This window comes from Patagioenas fasciata, chromosome 12, assembly GCF_037038585.1.
Source record: "Patagioenas fasciata isolate bPatFas1 chromosome 12, bPatFas1.hap1, whole genome shotgun sequence".
Classification (NCBI taxonomy): domain Eukaryota; kingdom Metazoa; phylum Chordata; class Aves; order Columbiformes; family Columbidae; genus Patagioenas; species Patagioenas fasciata.
In genome coordinates this window covers 14,485,014-14,504,012 of record NC_092531.1, presented here as the reverse complement: position 1 = coordinate 14,504,012, position 18,999 = coordinate 14,485,014, and the positions used below count along the sequence as shown (strand labels likewise).

The window sequence follows — 18,999 nt, the reverse complement described above, 5'->3', positions numbered from 1 at the left end:
AAGGCTTCCAATTTTTAAAAAAGGAAATTTCAACTGAAAGTAAACTTACTGTTTTGAAAGAATTCACTGGATGGAGACATCAAACTGAAAGGAACTTGTGCAACTCTGCTTCTTGGGAGTAATACTAAATTCACCCATTTATTTCTTTGCTTTGCCACAGGAAAATCACCGGGGATTGCCAAGGAAAAGACTGATTTCTGGACTAGGTGAAAGCACATAGCATCTTCCAGGATCAGACCCAGGTATTTCTGTCTCTAATTTTTGTCTGGAGAGTTGATATTTCTGTAGCTCTTGTCATCCTCCAAGTCCTCTGTAAGCGTTAAGTATTTCTGCATCCAGCAAATGGAGCAATAACAGACGACTTAATTCCGCATCTGTCAACTAGTCCTGAACAAATTGTACTTATTTCTCTTTGGAGAGAAACTTTAGGTAAATTAAAAGCTTTAGTGTTCATTTTCATGTAACAGAAGTTCTGAAAGAAATTCTGTCATTGCGTTTTCTGTCTGGATTTTTTTTTTTCAATGTATTGCATATAATGAACGACTTGGGTTTGTAACTCAAAGATGGTGGCTCTATCTTGGGTAACCTCAGCTCACGCTCACGTCGCAATGGCAAAGCCTGAATTTTGGGGGAGCTGATGCTGAATGTTAAGGATGGTTAGTGGTGTTGGGAAGGGAAAAGTGCACCCCAGGGACTTTAGGGAGATTGCTCTGCTTGTGCAAAGCTGGAGGGCTGAAGACAGCCAGCATAGGCTGGGCTTTGTTGTGTCCCGGCATCCAGACAGCACATGGTAAAATTTATCTTGGGTTTGACCCTCTGGGGCCGCTACTGACTTCAGTTGGTCTGCGTGCATATGTGGGTGCTGATATATCGTCTAAAAACACGTTGGTGGGCTCTTGCACTTGCAGGACTTGGTGGTGGTGATTATGTGTGGGTGGCGGCAGCTCTAGGCCACATAGTGCTGCTCTCTTCCCCCCAGCCCTGGATCTGGAGTGGTTTATAACATAAGAGGTACTTTTGGGTGCAGGTTCCCCTTTCTCTTATGTGCACATAAGCTTCGTGCTTGATCTATCCTCCCCCTTGTCGCTGCCCCAGCTGGCGGGCTCAGATAAGGGCTGAATGCAGAGATAAGCAGCTCTTTTCCTTCTCCTCCCTCATCTGGAGCACCAGCAAATAGTGAGGCTCTGCTTTCCACATCCCACAAATACATGAGAAAATAGCTCCCAAATGAAACAGGTCACAGCCCAGACCTTCATGGTCTCTGGAAGACAAATTCAGCAAATACAAATCTTTGGTGAAAGAAGTGAAATGAGGGGAAAAAAAAAATAGCAGGCAGGTTCCCCTTCTCTTAAGCACCCCACCGTGTCTCTTAAGCCACCCTTGAAGCTCCAGGATAGTTTTACCTTGAGCAAAACCATATTATGTGATGTGGCAAAGACACGCCCTGGAAGAGACAGGTAGGAATTTAGCTCTGGAGCTATTTCCAGTGGAAAACAAAAGGGTTTCTGTGAAAGTCTGGAACAAGTGCCAGCTAAAGGGTATGAACTCTTCTTGTATTGTGTTCCATGTGCAGAATATTACCAACAAGGTTCATACAAGCCATCAGTAGCTTTTCGGACCCTTCTTAATTAGGCAGGTTGAGTGCAGCCTGGTGATGTCATCCAGCAAATTGAGAAAACGGGGCAGATAACCTTTTCTTGTCTGTTGGCTTCTCCCTCAGCAATGTGTTTTTAGAGTGACATCCAGGGATGCAGGAATGCATTCGTAATGGGACTTTAAATAACAGGGCACAAGGAAAATGGCAGGAATCTTCTGGGCTTTAGGGCTCGTGTGATTTCTGTTACGTGTGCTGTCTTACAAAGGAGGCATGATAGCTTCATCACAGCAGTGATAATGAAGTAGAAGAGGACACGAAGCAGCAGCTATTGCCTGCCTCGGCTCTTCCCTGCTCCAAACCCCGGCGTCAGAAAGCGCTGCTGCTGCGATTCCAGCGCCGGTATCCATAGCACAAGCCATAGAGCGGATCAGGTTCAAGTATTTTTGCTGGGTTGTGCTGTCTGTTCACTGGCTCATGCTGCCAGCAGAGCTGCAGTGGGGATAAATTATGATGTCAAAACAGAGAGATGTTGTCACACAACCATCTCCCCTTCTGGGGTCAAGGTTCTGCTTTATAGCTTGGAAATCCATTAGTCTGTTTGAAAGCATATGGCCAAGAAGGGACAAAAAAAGTCTTGTGTGTTTGGGTCAGAGCTCCAGACAAAAGGCTCTTTGTGCTAAGAGCTGACAATGACAAATAAAGAGGAACCTGTTGATCTAGGAGAGAAATAGAGGATTATGAAAAGATCACATGGTGAGAAAAAGACCTTGGCTGTTTGTCTGGATGTCAGTCTGGCCTGTCATTGAAATGCTTTCTGCATCTATGGCATATTTGTTAATAGAAATACTGACTCCTGCTCATGTGTTGTTTTTTTTTTTTTTTTCTACAAAACACTACCTGTGCCTAGATGTGCCACATCAGAGAGGTGATATGCTCTTAACTGGATTCTCGCCATGCCTTAGGCAGAATAATTAATGTTTGCAAATCTCTCTAGAGCGCTAGAAACAGTAAGTGCTAAAAAATAGTGTCTGCCCAAGCATGACACATAAATACAGGACACAAAGAAAACCCAACAACAAAACCCCTATAATTCAACGAAGTTATTGGAAGTTGACCAAAAGCTATGTCTAATGCTAATAATAAGCATATTTCCCAAAGGTGACATTTGATTTCTATCCAAAACAAAACATATTTGAAGCTCTGAATGTCGCTGTACAGCAGATTAACTGAGACAGTTTAATCTGTGAATAACTTTGCAAAACCTTCAGCCAACTCCAAAGAAACAGCAACAGTCTTGACAAGACTGGGCTGCAAAACACTTCACAGATAATGTAAGGTATTTTTTCACAATAAGTCTGGAGAAAATAGAGAATGGCTTTGGTTTTTGTGGCATGCACATCTGGCAAGTGCATATTAGTGATCCCGTGTGCAGAGAACATGCTGAACAGAAATATTTATATTTATATTGGACATTGACGAGCTGCCTAAAATGACCTCCAGAGTCTATGAAGTGCACTGTAGATTAAAAAAAAAAAAAAAAAAAAATCTATTATAGGCCATTATGTTCTGGAATGTGTCCGAGTCCATCATCGTAGGGAGTGCCAGCAACTCTTTGCGTTTGCTGTGGAGAAGAAGACCTATGGAAACGTGTTTAATTCAAAAGAAAGGGTGTGTATGTGGGGGAAATGACAACAGAATGCCTCTTCTCTGGTTTTATTTATCTTTCCAGCTGAGAGACTGCAACAGGGAAGGTGACTGGAAAATGAAACACAAAGGGAAAGGTCCCTTGCTGTTCTTCAAGCACTGGTTTGAAATCACTGCAGAAAATGCACTTGGAAGGACTGTCTCATTTACTGGTTTTCAGTAAATTGCTGGGCTGTGCTTCCCAGTAATAATGGGATAGTCATGTCTACGCCAGTAAGAATATACTTTTTTGTAAAAAAAGAAAAGAAAAATAGTGTGCAATTCCATAGTTAAATCTGGGATGCTCTGAATTCTATATGTTCACCCAGAAATATCTGGGACTGCTGTATATCTCTCCTGGTGGCACAGTGTGTTGCTCAGTTCTCTGTAGTTTATTCCAAAGACACAACAAACTGTATTTAAACGGAACATCCTCCTGCAGAGAGAAGCGTCTCCTGCTCACTGCAGCCTCCCCAGCACAGCTGAGGTTATTTTCTAACTGCTGCTCTTCCTTTTTCCTTCGCTATCTTGATTTTTCAGCCCTGGCAGTGGTGATGCGCTCCCAGTGACTTCAGTGCTGCCGGATTAGGCTCAGGGTCCAATTATCCTCATTAAAAGTATAAACTAATTATTCATAGTTTGAAGCAGGTTTCCTATGGACAGCACCACTAGGGATTTAGTGTGTGACACTGGAATTGGTGCTTAGGTTTTCTTCTAGTATTTTTTAACTGGAGGCAGATCTATTTATATATATGTTTTGGGAGAATAATTTTATGGGTAAATATGATCTTATTAATATTTTCTTTTTCATTCATTGATGTTAGTAAAGAGCTTTGAAGATGAAAGCAGTGTATGCAATAAATATTAACATTATTCCAACTTATTTTAATGTTGCCAGCATTCCAGCTCCACCATCTTTCATCCAAGAATCTCAAAGTGCTTTCCAAATGTTAATTAATTTCCTCTCAAGAGTCCAGGGACATACCTATTATTATCATCCCCATTTCAGAAAGGAGTCATTCCGAGTGCATTTTACCCCACGACTTAGTCAAAATCAGGCAATATGGTAGGAGTCTATTTGGAAGAGATCCAAAAATTCCTGACTCCCATTCTCCCATTCTTGCTGCCAGACAACATTCCCTTCTTGGGAGTGGGCTGTGACGCTTGCCTGCCTTCGTCAGGTGCTTTTAGTGGTTACTCTTAAAATAAATAAATAAAACCCCTCCAGATAATGATAACACGCCACACCCAGGACAGGTGAGGAAACAAAACTCTTCAAAATCAGAATTATTGCACTTACTAATGAGACCGAGTGGGGTAGGGTGAGTTTTCAGTATCTTTTAATGTGGGAGAGTAAAATCTTAGTTTAATGCTGGTTTAGAGTCCTATTGTAGAGTCAGAGTCTTAATCCATATGCAAAAGAATCTTAAAATGGAAGTTTTTTCTCAAGTGCAGCACAGGTGGAGAGTGCAAGTGAGCACGAAAGATCTGAGCTGAACAGCACATGCTGCAGCTGCAGCTTCTCCTAAAACACTCTCCCCAAACCAGAGGTTAAGTTAATGATGAGATGAGAAAACCATTTAGAGACAGTATGACTCCAGCAATCCATGAGAACAATGCGAAGTTCAAAAATAGCAGTATTGACTGGTGGAAAAACAACATACATATAATTTTCAGGTAATTACTACAGTATAATTAGCTCTGTTGTTTTCATATGAGCCATCTGAAATTAACTCTACTTGCCACTGGAACTCAGCTTGATTTACAGTGTTCTCATGACTGAAGTGATTCTTTAGAAATAGCGATTAGGTAAAAAATGAAGATGTGAGTGCTGCATATCAGATAACGTCCCTGTGCCAGCGGACATAGCCTGGCTGCTGGTGTTTTATTCAGCATTTTATCCACCTCTACTCTGAACCACTCGAGGCAAGATGAGAGCTAAAGAACTGGAGAAAAATAGTATAATCTACCCCTGTACTGTCTACATCACTTCCATGTGTGGTCCATAATTGAAATTGTAGGACAGGGAAGAGGAAAGAGACTTGTATTGTAACAGGTCTCTGTTTTTTTTTCTAGATCGCTGCATGTGACTGATTCCCTCATGCAAAATTGTTATAAATTAATACTGTCTGAAAATGTTGGTATTTTACACATGCTGTGTGAGTGGAGGAAGAGAGGGAGTAACACATAACATCGTAACCAGGACTTATTCTCAAAGCTCTGGAAAATTTAGCACCTTGATTGATTTTTTTTTTTTTTTTTTTTTTTTTTCCTGCCACAGAACTTTGTTTATTAGGAATTATTAGTATCTGTAGAAAGAAACTTCTTCAGTGCTGGAGCCTTGCAGTCCTACATAAAATCCTTTTTAAATTGAATGAGTTTATCGCAGTTAAAACTTGGTTTTGATGCTGTTAGTCTGTACAGCTTAGTTAGAAGTCTGCCTCACCTCTCTGGAGATATTTTGGAAATATATTGAGCTTTCTGTAGTTTTCTGTCCTTGAATTTGAATAGTTCTTGGCCAATTTCAGGCTTGTGAACCATCTGACACTTTAGGTTTTACTTGGCTTTGATACAGGACCACGCACTTCACAGCTCACCCGAGATCCGTGACGACCTGTTGGAGTTGCTTTAGTCGTTCTTCTTGCGTTGCATCCACATGTTCCAAAATTGGGTGCTAATGACCAAAAATCCCAATTGTGATTCAGCAAAGTGGAATTTTGTTGACAAAATCTGGATTTAACTCAGCCAAAGGAAATGCTTTTACAAGTGTAGATTAATATCTCAGGAATGACCATTTCTTCTTGGAGAAAAAACCCTATTTTAGATCTCAGTTAAAGAAAGAAAAAGTTAAAAATTCAAATAAAAGCCCAGAGAAAAGTGGAAAAAAAGATACTTGCAGAACTAGATTCATTCAACAGTGTCTGCTTCCCTGGAGTAAAAGTTACAGAAGTTAATTTTAGGCAAGTTATAGTAAACGCTGCAAGGCCGGTAGGATGTTTTTGCCGCCTTAGCTTGCATTGCCTGTACCATGTATGCCTCATTTTGGTACAGAAAGCAGTCCCCTGCGACATAAAACTCCTCTAGCGTCAATGAGTTTTGCTGTTGTTAAATAAGGCTGTATGAATGGATTTTACATGAAACCCCTGTGGCTGGTTTGGAGGTCATTCAGGCACTTTTCCTGCACTTGTGCTCTGTGAAGGTGCAAAACCTGAAAGACATGGTTGGGCAGTCATGATGGGCTGATCCCAAGGGGGACAAGTGGGGACACCTCATTCTGCTCTTCCGCACCCTAAAATGTAGTCTCCATTTGAAATGACTGATACTTCATTTGACACAGGCCAAATATAGAATAGCTTAATTAAGGACAGGCCTTAAGAACACGAGCGGAGTGCTATGAGCAAGCACATATCATCCCTTGATATTGGAGCAGAAAAGGCTAAGCAAATAATTTTAAAGAATGGGCTAATTGTTGTGCCCATTACCATTGTCTTGCAGCTGCGATGCTTTGTATAGCAGTAAAGTACATGGGGAGCTGAGCTTGACTCGGAACGTGTCATTTCAGGCAGGGCATCTAAATATTGGGGAGGACAATTAAAACTTTTAAAGATTTGCAAAAATTGCAACGGGGAAAGAGATTGTATCATGACCATGGTAGGCTTTGAGTGCTTGGTGTTGTAAACCGCACTCGTGTGTACAGTGCAGTAAGGTAAGTTGATGTTTAAGAACTGAAAAAACAGGAAATACGTAACTGAAGTGGGGATGTGTCATGTGTAACACTGCACGTGTAATTAAAGATTATAGTAACTAATTTACATATGCTTTCCATATTGCAATAACATTGTTATACCAGGAGTTCTAAGGATATGAAAGAGGTGATGTTAACAAAAGGGTCCAGTATCTTTCCTTAATATAGGACTTTAGGTGATTAACTGCACCTCTGTAAATGTTAACAACACAAGCAGCAAAAATGTAACGAATCTTCCTTTCCTAAGTAGCCGTACTTGTTTTGGGCCAAATTTGGGAGGTGATAGTAACATACTATATAATTTAACATAATATTTGTTGCAGTTTAGTCCCAGACGGCAACTAAGCCCCACTCAGCCACTTGCTCGCTACCCCCCACCCCCCCCGCCCGGAGTGAGCCCTTTCCTCACAAAAACCTATTTCTGTGACACATCTAAATGGTTTTTATGCCTCCAACAATCTCAGGAAAAAAAAAAAAAACTTTTAACTGCTAGCTCATGTTTTTCTACCAAGAAATAGTAATTGAGAATCTATCTTTACATTTTTAAAGTTATATTCAGGATCAAAAATGTCCCTTCCATTACTTTTGAGCACAGAGTAAGTTTGGACTATCAAAGAGGGAAACATTTTTGAGACTTGGATTAATGAAAACAATATGTTAGTAGAAGAGATGCATATCTGTTTTAAAAAATGTTATTGTGTCTGAACCTGGTTTTAAGCAAGTCAGTTATGTGACATGATACATTTTGGGGGAGGTTACAGAATAGGAAAAATAGAAGAAATGGGGATGGAAAGTCGGTTCTGGAAGTCACTTATCTTATTGTGATATGACAAAAAGGGGGAAATGAACTTTTGAAAATTGAGAATTGAAAATATCAAAATTTTGAATGGTTGAGTAAACCCCTGATCTCCATTTTTCTCTCTCCCCCCTATCCTTTCCAAGGTTGAAAGAAAAAATACTGTAGCTTCAGCTCAGAAAGAAGGTGACTGTCAACTAGAAGACTATTTTGGAGGTGTTCGTACCTGCTCTGGTTGCAGCCCAGTTGCACTCTTTGAGGGCACGTCCTTTTGAAACAAAGACAGAATTGTGACAGATCTGAATGTTGCCATCACTGACAGAGCGGGAGCAACTAAGAGCACCTTTGAAAATTACTGTGTGTTGACAAAGTCTTTTCTTGGCAAAGAAACCACCATCTAAGTGTCAGGAGTAGAGAGGAACAAAATTTCATTACATGTAAATAATTGTCTAAAAATAGCAGCACAGATCGCTTTTCGCATTTAGTTCCTTCTTCATACTAAAAAAGAAGTGACTACCAGAAGTCCAAACTGAAAAATAAAGGGCCTGCATTAGCTTTGTCTGTAAAAACACTTACAGTATTTAGGGTGAACTATTTTGAACTGAATATTCTGTATCTTTTAATTTGCTTCCCTATTTTAAAGTATCTGAAGACATCTGCAGCCTGTTTTATTTAAAGCAAGTTTTGAAAGAGGACACTGTGGTTTATGGCCATGTGTCAGGTTTGATAGTGTTATGCCATGATTTAGCAAAGCACTTAAGCACATGTCCGCATCCCACTGAATTTGGTAGGAAGTGAAGAAGCAGAGGACAAAGTGTTTGCTGTGCTGTGAGCCTCTTTCAGGGGAGGAAAAGAAATTAAAAAAAAAAAAAAATAAATTTGTCTTTATATGGTTATAGAGTTTTTTGCCAAATTTACTAAACTAGACACAAACTCATAGATCATATTAGATCATGATTATTAAATATATTCCATCACTCAAAATGACATATTCTAAACTGGGCTGGCTCAGACCACTGAAATAGAGCAGCTAATTATGGTACACGTGGGTGTGCTGGGTAGTCATCTGACTTTTATTTTTTTAGATATCTTGCCTAGCACCCTGCTCCCTCCCCAAACCAGCATTATTTGAGACACTATGATAAGCCTTCATTACATGCAGCATTGAGCCAGAGTATTACTTATCAGCCTTTTCTAATTGCTCCTCATTTTCTGAATGCTCCATTTGATATGCTGATGTTCCATGTGGAGGACTGTAAAAGAAATCAATGAGACAGTGAATACTGGGCGTATCTGCATGGAAATGGGATGTACATGTGACCAGGAGAGGAACTAGGGGTACGAGCGAGGACACAAGATGCACCTGGGTTTTCTCTCCATCTGGTCTTGAGATCAAGCTGGGGAATGTTTTTGGGTGAAATGCTTTGAAATTTAACATTTGGAAAGAGGTATGGGTTGTTTTCCTTTGTTGAGAGAATTGGGGGCTTCGTATAGGTTCTTACCAATACACAGGATGGTATCAAAAAGCTGCTTACTAGAAATATATTTGATATCACATTCTTCCCTCAATGGAAACTACTTAATTTTAAATTGTGGCTAACCTGGCTGTTTAAAAGGCGTATAGATGAGGTTCTTAGGGACGCAGGTTAGTACTAGAGTTAGGTTGTGGTTGGACTCGAACTTGTGAGGCTTTTCCAACTGGAATGATTCTATGATTCTATTCAGGTCATATGGGAGACATAAATTATAATTCAGTAATAATCATGAGTGTCAATCTTTTTACTGCTGATTCCCTGTGTGGCCTCAAGCGTGCTTGCTTTAATCTGTTGTGTGGAGACATGAATGCCTTTTTTTAAATCTTGCAATGCAGATAATGTAAGTGCTTTCTAAACGTACAATGACGAATTTCATAGCAGCTATGGAAAAATAGCTAATTTTGTATCTCTCTTGCTTAAGAGAATGTACAATAATGGCCATGTTCAACATTTTTTTTTCCATCCTATGCACTAAAGGCCATGTGGAGAAAGTGTTGTGGCAATCTGTAATTACAGAGTAACACTCAGGTAAAAGGAAGCTGAATCAGGCTGAGGTGTGTGACTTAAACACGAGTATTTGAGCTGATGGACTTCACAAGTGATGCCATCATCTTGCCAGGTGGCATTTTTGGTGTGTATTTTTCCCCTCTGCATTATCTGATCTGCTTGTAAGAACTCACGTTGTACTCAAAAATTATATGATGCGTACAAGCTTGGATCTAAAAGCTCTGCTCTGATTCTGTAGGCCCTGCTTAAACACCTGTATTGCTTTTCCCAAGTAAGAAGAAAACCTGGGCAAAGCTCATGTTGCTCCCCTGAACTTCCATTGCGTTCGCTCAGGGAAATTAAACTTCGTGCTGCAGTTCGTACAGCGGAGGAGCCGCAGGAGGGCCCGTGGCAGGACGATCTCCCGGCTCGTCCTGCGGCCCCGGTGCCCGGCCGGGCCCTCACCGCCCTGCCCGGTGGAGCCGCAGCCTGCTCGGCACCGCTCCCTCCGGGAGAACCGAGCGGCAGAGCGCCCGCTAAGGGACCCCAGCCCCGTCCCGGGCTGTTTCACTTAAAGCTGCAGATCAAGTGGCAGGAAGCCGAGTTGCAAATTCCAGTTTTAATCAACTTATTACTACAGGAATGCGTGTCCACCTTTTCCCTCTGGTGATGCTGTTCGAGAGCCCCCCCTAACCCCGCATCCCGGGAGCTTTGCCCAGCGCGGCTGTGGAGAGCCGGGGAGCGGCACCCCCAGCGCTCCGGTCTCGGGAGCGGGACCCACTCTCCCCTCAGCACTCCGTTCCCCAGACGGAGCGACCAGCGGGAAAGGCAGCACCGAGAGGGCCGCGCTGTCAGGGGGAAACTTTTCCAGGCAGGGCGATAGCGATACACCGTCCCCAGGACGGATCGGAAACGCCCCGCCGACCGCCCGGGACTCCCCACAACCCCGGGGAAGGCTCCTGCGGGCCGCTCCCCGTCTATGAGCCCCCGCCCGAGAGAGAGCAGAGGCAGGACAAAATGGCGCCGCGATTCAAACGCTGCGCGCTGCGTGCCGGCGGGGGGGCGGTGGGGGGGCGGTGTCCCGGCGGGGTTCACTGCGCCTGCGCCCGGAGTTGCAAGATGGCGGACAGTGCGGAACTAAAGGTAAAGCGCAGCTTCAATTCCCTTCGCGATGCCCCTCGCTGCCGCGCTGGGGGCCGCCGGGGCTGTGCTTACCTCCTCGCCCGGGGCGAACCGAGCTGCTGCTGGCGCTGCGCGGCGCCTCCCGGCTGTGCCTCGCTGGGGTGGCGCCGGCGGCGCCCCGCCGGTAGCGGGGGCTGAGGGACGGAGCGGGGCGGGGAACGGAGCTGTCCCCCCCTCGCCTCCCGCCCGACCGCGCTCTGCCGGGCAGCCCTGTCGGGCCCGGGGGGCGGCAGCGGAGGCTGTCAGGGAGGACTCCCTTCAGCGCTGGTGGAGGGGGCGGTTGGGCTCGGGCCGGGCCGTCGCGGAGGTGAGGGCGGCGGCGGCGACGGCCGGGGGAGCCCCCGGGAGTTGCCGGAGCTGGGCAGCGCAGGTCGGCCGCCCCTGGGGCGGGGGACGGTTCCCTGGGCTCCTTGCAAAGTTTCCAGGGGACTCTGCCAGCGGCGCCGGGTGGGGAGGGAGCCGAGAGGAACGGGCTCTGCTGCCGTTGACAGGCGGCCGGTTCCCAACGAGCGCCCTCGCCGCCCGGCGCCGGGGGGGACGGAAGGGGGGCCCTGCTCGCCTCGCCCCGCTCCCACTAGGTACATAAAGCACCAAACCGTCACATCTTGAGGAGTTACCGTGTGTGAAGCTTATGGCTGATCCTGTCATCCTGCGAAGCACATCGAAACCCGGTGCTCTGGAGCACCCTGGAGTGAAAGTTGCAACTCTCCGGGTGGGTGAAGAGGGGCCAGGGGTCCCGCGGGGTTTTGGGGAGTTTAGAGGGGACTCAGCCCGGGGTGGAGGAGAGGGAGCAACTCCACATAGCACGTCCCATCAGTATTTTGAGGAATGGTAGCGGTGGAATAGTGAGTGGTGGGGCATCCACACTGTGCACAAAAAAAAAAGAGCAACAAAAAAGACCCCAAGAACTTTCCAGTCACTTTTGCAAGGTGTGTGTGGGGACAAACGCTGCCTTGCACGCCCAGCAGTGTATTTAGAAGTTTGAGGATTCCACTGCAGATGTCATAGAGTCATTATTCATCAGGAGAGTTTCTGTCTCGTGCTTTAAAGTTAATACAGTGAAAGACACAAATCAGACATATATTAAATGTGTAACATAAACTACAGAGTATGTAAAGTATGACTAGAGAAATACTTTGTCTTTCTCTAGAGTTTCGGTAGGTCTCGGTTTTCTGTGTGTTGAAGGTTCTTGCACTTTCATTTCCAGATGCTTAAAGAGCTGTCAGGATGTAAAAAAAGTATAAAATCTTTCAGTGTTCCAACTTTTGGCCATCTCTGTCTGCCAGCTTAGGATAAATAGATCCTAATTTAAATCCTCTTCTGTCCTTGTTTTTCTGGGTATTTTGCAGAGTATATTGTTTCAGCTGTGTTGTCCCAAAGTCTTTTTTGCAAGTTTTGAGTCCCAGATAATGAGATAAAGAGTCAAGATGGGATTCCAGTGTTGAACTTTTGTTAATCTCAGCATGGCAAATGGAGAAGTGTGTTTTGATAACTGGCTCTTCAGAGTTTTTGGGGCACAGTTGCTGGCTGGGCTTTTGTGACATCTTTATAGGCAAGACTGACTCAAATGGAGTGAAAAGAGGCAAGAGCTAAGCAATAATAGGTTTGTTTGTTTTTGATGTGTTAAGATGGCAGAACGATGGTCAAGGGACAGTACTGAAAGGCATGATTTTACTGTGAAAATTGAGAATTTATTGATCTTAGGAGGTCTGAAACCTGAAGCCTCTCGTCCATCCCAGAGTGCTGATGGTCTCTCCGAATGCAGCACTGAGTCCTTTCCTTTTCTCTTTCCCTGCAGCTTCACAGGTGGAGCTTTTGTAGAAGTGTATTTGTGTCAGCTTCTCATCCCACACTTCTTTATTGATACCTTTCTGAAACCTCTGTCTTGAGAACCAGGAGAGATTTTTTTTTTTTTTTTTTGAAGTGCTGTTGCTGCCTGAAGGATCTGAGGGGTAAATGTCAAACTGAGTAGTATATTTTCAATTTCATTTTGCTGCTCAGGATACGTGGTGGTACTTGAAAGCTGGGGATATAGGATGGTTCTGTGAAAAGTTGCCCAGTTATTTTTTTGGTAGCTATGGGGGCTTGGCAGTTTACATAAGAAAAAAATAGTTACTTCATGAATTCATATTTTGAAGACTTCAGTACATTTTTTTTTCCTCTAGACTGTACAAAGAAAAGGAGGCGTGTGGGTGTGTCCTCTGTCAGGAAGGAGAGGGAAAGACAAGGGGGCTTGAAACTTGTGCTTTGAGTTGTAGCTGTCACATACCAGTTTTCCAGAAGTAGTACAGCTCAGTTATTAGGTATGGGATGGGGTGAGTGCTCCTTGGAAAAACGAGGCTAATGGAAAACTTATATTGTAGTTGGGTGCAGTGGGTATTTTTAAGCAGGAATACATCCCCAGAAAAAGCGCTTTTAAATGCTTTCTTTTTTTGAGAGTTGAAAGGAGATGTAGCTAAGGGAGGATTTGCGATTAACACTCTGCTATTTGAAGAATGAACAGTGAATTCCTTTCATTATTTTATTTTTTAAGTAAAATATTTTCATGTTTCTCCTCTGATTAATTTGCAAATTGTATTGATTTCAGGTTTCATTACCTTTAAAAACTAAAATCAAAAGTAATATTTGCGCAGTAACTCATGTGCTTTGGCAGATGAAGTTTGTCAGAACAACTTAGTCAAGTTTCTGAAATATTCTTACCTTCCTTTGTAAAGAGCCATGGGGGTTATGTGTGGGTAACGTACCCGTGTGTAAACTGGGAACGTGATATCATGGGTGGTATTGCCAAAGGCATCAAGTAAAATTAAAGATCTCGCTTCCTCCAGAAAAACAGTGGTCGTTCTTACTGCCACAGTCTTTCAGAGTTCTAAATAATGAAATAGCATTTCTTGTGTTGTATTTTCTTACCACAATCAAGAATATGGGTCTCTTGCCCCATTTGAGAATGTTTGTCCTATTGGAAAAAAAAAATCAGGTAAGATCAAAGGTACTTTGCAGATCCCAGACTTGTGAGGTTTCTGAATTCTTTGGTACTTTCGAAAGTTTGGAGAAATAGAACAAGTTTGTTTTTATTTCTGTTGATGAAACAAAATAACTGAAAAGTCTGTTTTTCTGTGGGTTGCCTCCCTAACTCTATAGGCTGAGGCATATGTGAATTTTCTTGATCTTAATTACTATTCCTGTATAATTGCGTACAGACTCTAATTTATCTCAAGGTAAGCTATTTAAAGCTCTTTCTAATTGGAAGGAGTATACTTGAGTGATTAAATCTTTCCTTCAATATTTCTTACATCTCTTTAAATTGGTTATTAAATTGTTGTGATCTTTGCCTTCCACTCAAGTCTTTTGGAAATCATTACACAGTTTGCAATAATCAATTCAATTATACATGGATCAAAGAATGAAAAAGAAAAGCTTATGTTCTAGTATTGTCATTCTTGATACTGTCCTAAGAAGCTGGTTTGGAAAGCACATGCTGGGAGGTTTTCTCCTTTGTTCTCTCTCCTTTTAAGAAAGTGCCTTTGGGGATTGGAGAGATCCCTGGTGTGTTTCTTGTTAGACACAATTTATACTTTAAAAAAAAAAAAAAAAAGTGAGCCAAGAGTTTGAATGAAAATTCATAATGGCATTTCCACACAATGGTGATGAAAACAAACCATTTAAAAATATTCAGTTGGGAACTACCCCTCCCATAAGTACAGGGAAGCAGGTTTTTGAAGGGGGAGAGGCTGGTAGCGCGGCTTTCAGGTGATAATAGTGACAAATGAATCTCTGGTATGGAAACACAGTTGTGTTAAATTGCATCGGCAATGCTAATAAGCGTAAGCTACCTATTTCAGTGTTCAATTAGACTTTTATTATTCTGTATTATGAGCTATTTTTGCCTAATCCTTTTATTAGTTGCCAGGGTTGCATGTTTCTGTGATTAAAGTCAATATAATCCACTTTTCATTGTTATCTGAGTCCACAGATTACGTTATTTTCATGCCTGTAATTTGGTGCATGTCAGTATAATTGTATTTTTAACTGTATTTTGGTCTAGTTATCTTTTTTGAGCTTTCGGTCTTCAACACTGGAATTGCAGATATCAGATGAATAAAATTGGCGGCTGCACGTTGCTGCTTAACTGTCAAAGCCCTAATCCATAGCACTTCTTTATTGCCACTAAAAAACAGATTGCATATTGTGTATACATCAGTATAGTGTCAGCACACTTGTAGTATAAACCCTTCACAAATGTTAGGGGCCATCCTGGAAGTATCTGTGTAGGTGAAATTCTTATTTATTAGCACTTGTGAGAAGGAAGGTAAAAAACCAGTGGTTCATAGTAGTTATTTTTAATGGATTTACTGTTTGTTTCTCTTTTGGTTATAAAGATATTTAGAAATGACAGTTAAAAGGCTTAGAAGTGAAGTAGTGGGTAGAAGATGCATCTTATTTAGCTTTATTCTGTGAGAATAACAGAAAAATGTTACCCTAGGGAGGGGAAGGGCTCAGGGCTGCTTGGCCATTGATAAGGATGTTTATGGATCTGAGAGACAAGACAAATATTTAAAAGCATCCCAGGAAGCAGGGTGTAGACAGTTAAGGTGTCTTCAGATACTGAAGTTATTTATAGGGATATAGGCGACTGGTATGGTCTCTAGTCTGACCTGCATTCATATAGAATTTGCAGTACTAATACCTTTCTTGCTGTGAATCAACATTTTTGAAAGAGTTACTTTGTGGGGGCTTGGGATCACCCATAGTCCCAGAGGATTTGTGGCTGTGAAATGCACTGGATGTCCTGCAGTTTTTCTCATAATGGTGATATTGGTGTTTGACCCTTTGGCTTCACAAGGAAAGAATTCTACTCGCAAACATTAAGTTGTCTCAGAAATGTGTTTACTTTTGCTGTTGTGCTTCCACTCTAGAAACTTTTGCTTTGATGAAGGATGCTACAGGTGCCCTTCTAATGGAAGACTCTGCTTTATCGCCCACCATAAAAAGTAGTAAAAGCCTTCAGAAAGCCATGATTTCAGTGAAGAATGCAAACATGGTTTATATGTTAAAAAGCTGTCAATACATACCCTGTGCACCTTTTGCAGTTCCGCTGCCTCAGCTTGCGCTGTCCTCTGTGAATAGAAACTTCGCCTCTGGTTAGCACACAGATGTGCCCACGAGAATTGCAGAGAGATGTTTGCCCTGTTCTTAAGGGGGGAGAAAAGGGAAAATGCATTGTTTGGGTGACTGCTGTGACATGTGCTTGAGCAGCTGAATTTCAAAATCCTCTTGATCAAGCTCAGTTATTGATTGTCTCATTGCTCTGTCGCTATTTCAGCTGTATAGACCAATAAATGCTAGGACTGTAGGTCTGGGCTTTTTAAAATGAAGATGATTGGATTTTATGATGCAAAAATTGCATGTAGTACCTTCATTGGTAGTCTGTTCATGAAAATAAGTGCCTATCTTAAAAGTAGGTTCTTTTGCTAGTTAAAAGGGGGTGAGGAGAAGGAGTTCCAGTAGCTTACAAAAGGGTGCTTATTTCTGTAATTTCACTCAACACTATCAAAACCATTTGAAACAACTAGTCACCACCATAAAATGTGGCTGTTTCAAAGTAAATTAGAAGCTTTGAGGCTACAGCAAAAAGTAGAAGATGTCAAACCTTTGAAAATGAGAATACATGGAGCTGATGATGGGGAAGGAGTTGTTATCTTATTTAGCCTTGTTCTGGTCTTCCAAATTTTCAATAGCAGCCAAAACCAAATTAAACTAGGTAATATTATATTATTGCTCTCTGTGTGCTGTGGTACAGACCTTTTTGTTGTAATTTCTTATTCTTTTGCTGGTATTCCTGTGTCTGTTGGAACTGTATTGATTGAGGAGTTTGTCAGCAATATGTTTAATCTTATTCTCTTGTTGGGATTAGGGATAGCTATAGATGTGCTGCTAGGTGTCCGCTGTTATCTGTTTTAGCATATACCAGAATGTTCTGCAAGCAAACACTGTATTCCAAGACTAGGGGAGAGTAGGAATTAGCAGAAGGTGTGTATTACGGGGCTTGTCTAGAATATGTAAAACAAAGACATAAAAAGCTGGTATACAATTAGACCAAAGGTCAACCTAAGCTTGACCTTTATGTCTATAGGAGATGATATACAAGAGATTTATATAGGAAGTGACGTGATAATTAATGGAGAAGGGAAAAGAGCCTTTACCAAGCAATAGTTTTAAAGGCTAGAGTCCTAGGCTCTGCAGCAGAGTGAAGTCTCTGTGGGTATGCTGAAGTTTATTTGGCACAGAGGACAGAAAGATAAATGTTATTCACTTCATGCACATCACTGAAGACTGCTCTGTAGTGAACTTCCTTTGTTTTGTTTAGGAAATGATCACGAGCTTTCTGGATACATGCTGATAAATACAAATGAGTTTTGCCTTTTTTTCTGCTTCTGCCAGGACTACATGGGCTATAGGTAACGCTGCAGTTGCCAAGTTCTGGCCTAGAAGTACATCTAACTGCAGGAGAGTAAGAAAGGGAGAGTTTTGATCTCTACCCTGCCTTGGGGCAGATAAATGGCCAACAACTTTTCCAGAATAGTAAGCTGTGAAGTGTCCCTTTATCACTGTAGGTATTTTTCCCTATGCCTTGCATATTTATAGTGTATACTAAGAGTGCTTTTTCCCGATTTCCAGCCCTGGTACGAGTTTTCATGCTAAATTATTCAAGGCAAGAGTTCGGTAGGGCTCTCCTGTTAGCTTTTCCTGGTGTTCAGTTTGACACCTAGCTCCTCCCTTAATCCTGACCATAGATTATTTAGTAGTTTTGGCTGGAAGGGACCTTGGGAAATCTCCAGTCCAACCTCCTGCTCAAAGCAGGATCAGCTACGAGGTCAGAACAGGTTACTCAGGACTTTATCCAGTCTGGTTTTAAGAACTCCAAGGATGGAGACCGCACAACCTCTGTGGGTAGCCACTTCCACCACTTAACTGTTTGCCTGGTGATAACATTTTTTTAAAAATATATGCAGCCTGAACCTCTTACTTCAGGTTGTGCCCGTTGTCTCCTGTCCTTCTGCTGTGTACTCCGTGAAGATTGTGGCTCTGTTTCTTCTACCTATGGGAAGGTTGCCGTTAGGTTCCTCCAGAGCCTTCACTTCACCAGGCTGATCAAACCCCGTGTTTCCCCGGCCTCTTGCCAGGTCATCTAGCTGTACCTCACATCTTTGACAATAAGATACCATCAGATCTTCTGGGGATGGAATTTTGGCAGTTGAGTCCATGCCATAGAGGTAGTTCTTACAGTTTTTACTCCTGTGGATTTCTGTTAGTGGAGAAGTATTACAAAATCCTTGACATCCTCAGGTGTGTGCAAAAGTAGTTCCTGAGACTGTCCACTGGTATCACTGCAAAAGGTGGAGGTTACATAAAAAAATTAGGTTTCCAAAGCAGTGAACCTTCTGAGGGGAGATGCTGACAGATGACAGGCAGCAGTAGGCATTTCTTTACCACGAGACTCCATAGGATTCTTGTCCATTTTAAAAATCTCCCACCCTTTCCTCCCATTAAATACATTGTTATGAAGCAGATGGAAAACTCAGCTCAGTGTCCTTACTGCTTGTTTGCAGCTTTGCCTTCGATTCCTTTTGTGGCCGCAGCCATGCGAGTGTGCAAACAGATGTGATAAATGCTCTCAGAAATTTGTGTTGGGCAGGAGTTAAGTCATAATCTTTGGTTAGAGCTCACATTAGAGGTCTGATTTTTCTCAGGTGGGTTTCCACTAGGAAAACAACAGTTCCCTTCCAAATAGATGACAAAGTATAAAACTACAGAGCACTATAGGTACACTGGAATTTTATGTGGAAGCTGGTTTGTATTCACAAGGCTTCTTCCACTGGGCATGTACTCAAGCTGCCAACCAGTATTGTGGTTTTACCTTTTCATACCGTACAACTCATTTTGGAGCAGCTGTAGGATCCATCATCTGCAACGTTTT

The 18,999-nt window shown here is 42.4% G+C and overlaps 1 protein-coding gene across 4 annotated transcripts in view; it reads left to right on the top strand.

The window, feature by feature from the left end:
* Window positions 1–223: 223 nt before the first annotated feature.
* PIAS1 (protein inhibitor of activated STAT 1) overlaps window positions 224–18,999 on the top strand; it is a 68,232-nt gene continuing 49,456 nt past the window's right edge. For 2 of the 4 annotated variants that reach the window (XM_071813942.1, XM_065847311.2), the window contains exon 1: window positions 10,845–10,985. In XM_071813942.1, coding sequence (XP_071670043.1) covers window positions 10,860–10,985 — 126 coding nt within the window. In that variant the 5' untranslated portion in view covers window positions 10,845–10,859. Of the gene's footprint in view, window positions 243–10,844; window positions 10,986–11,640; window positions 11,737–18,999 lie in introns of those variants that run through there. The other 2 variants (XM_065847312.2, XM_071813941.1) reach the window with 2 other exon arrangements.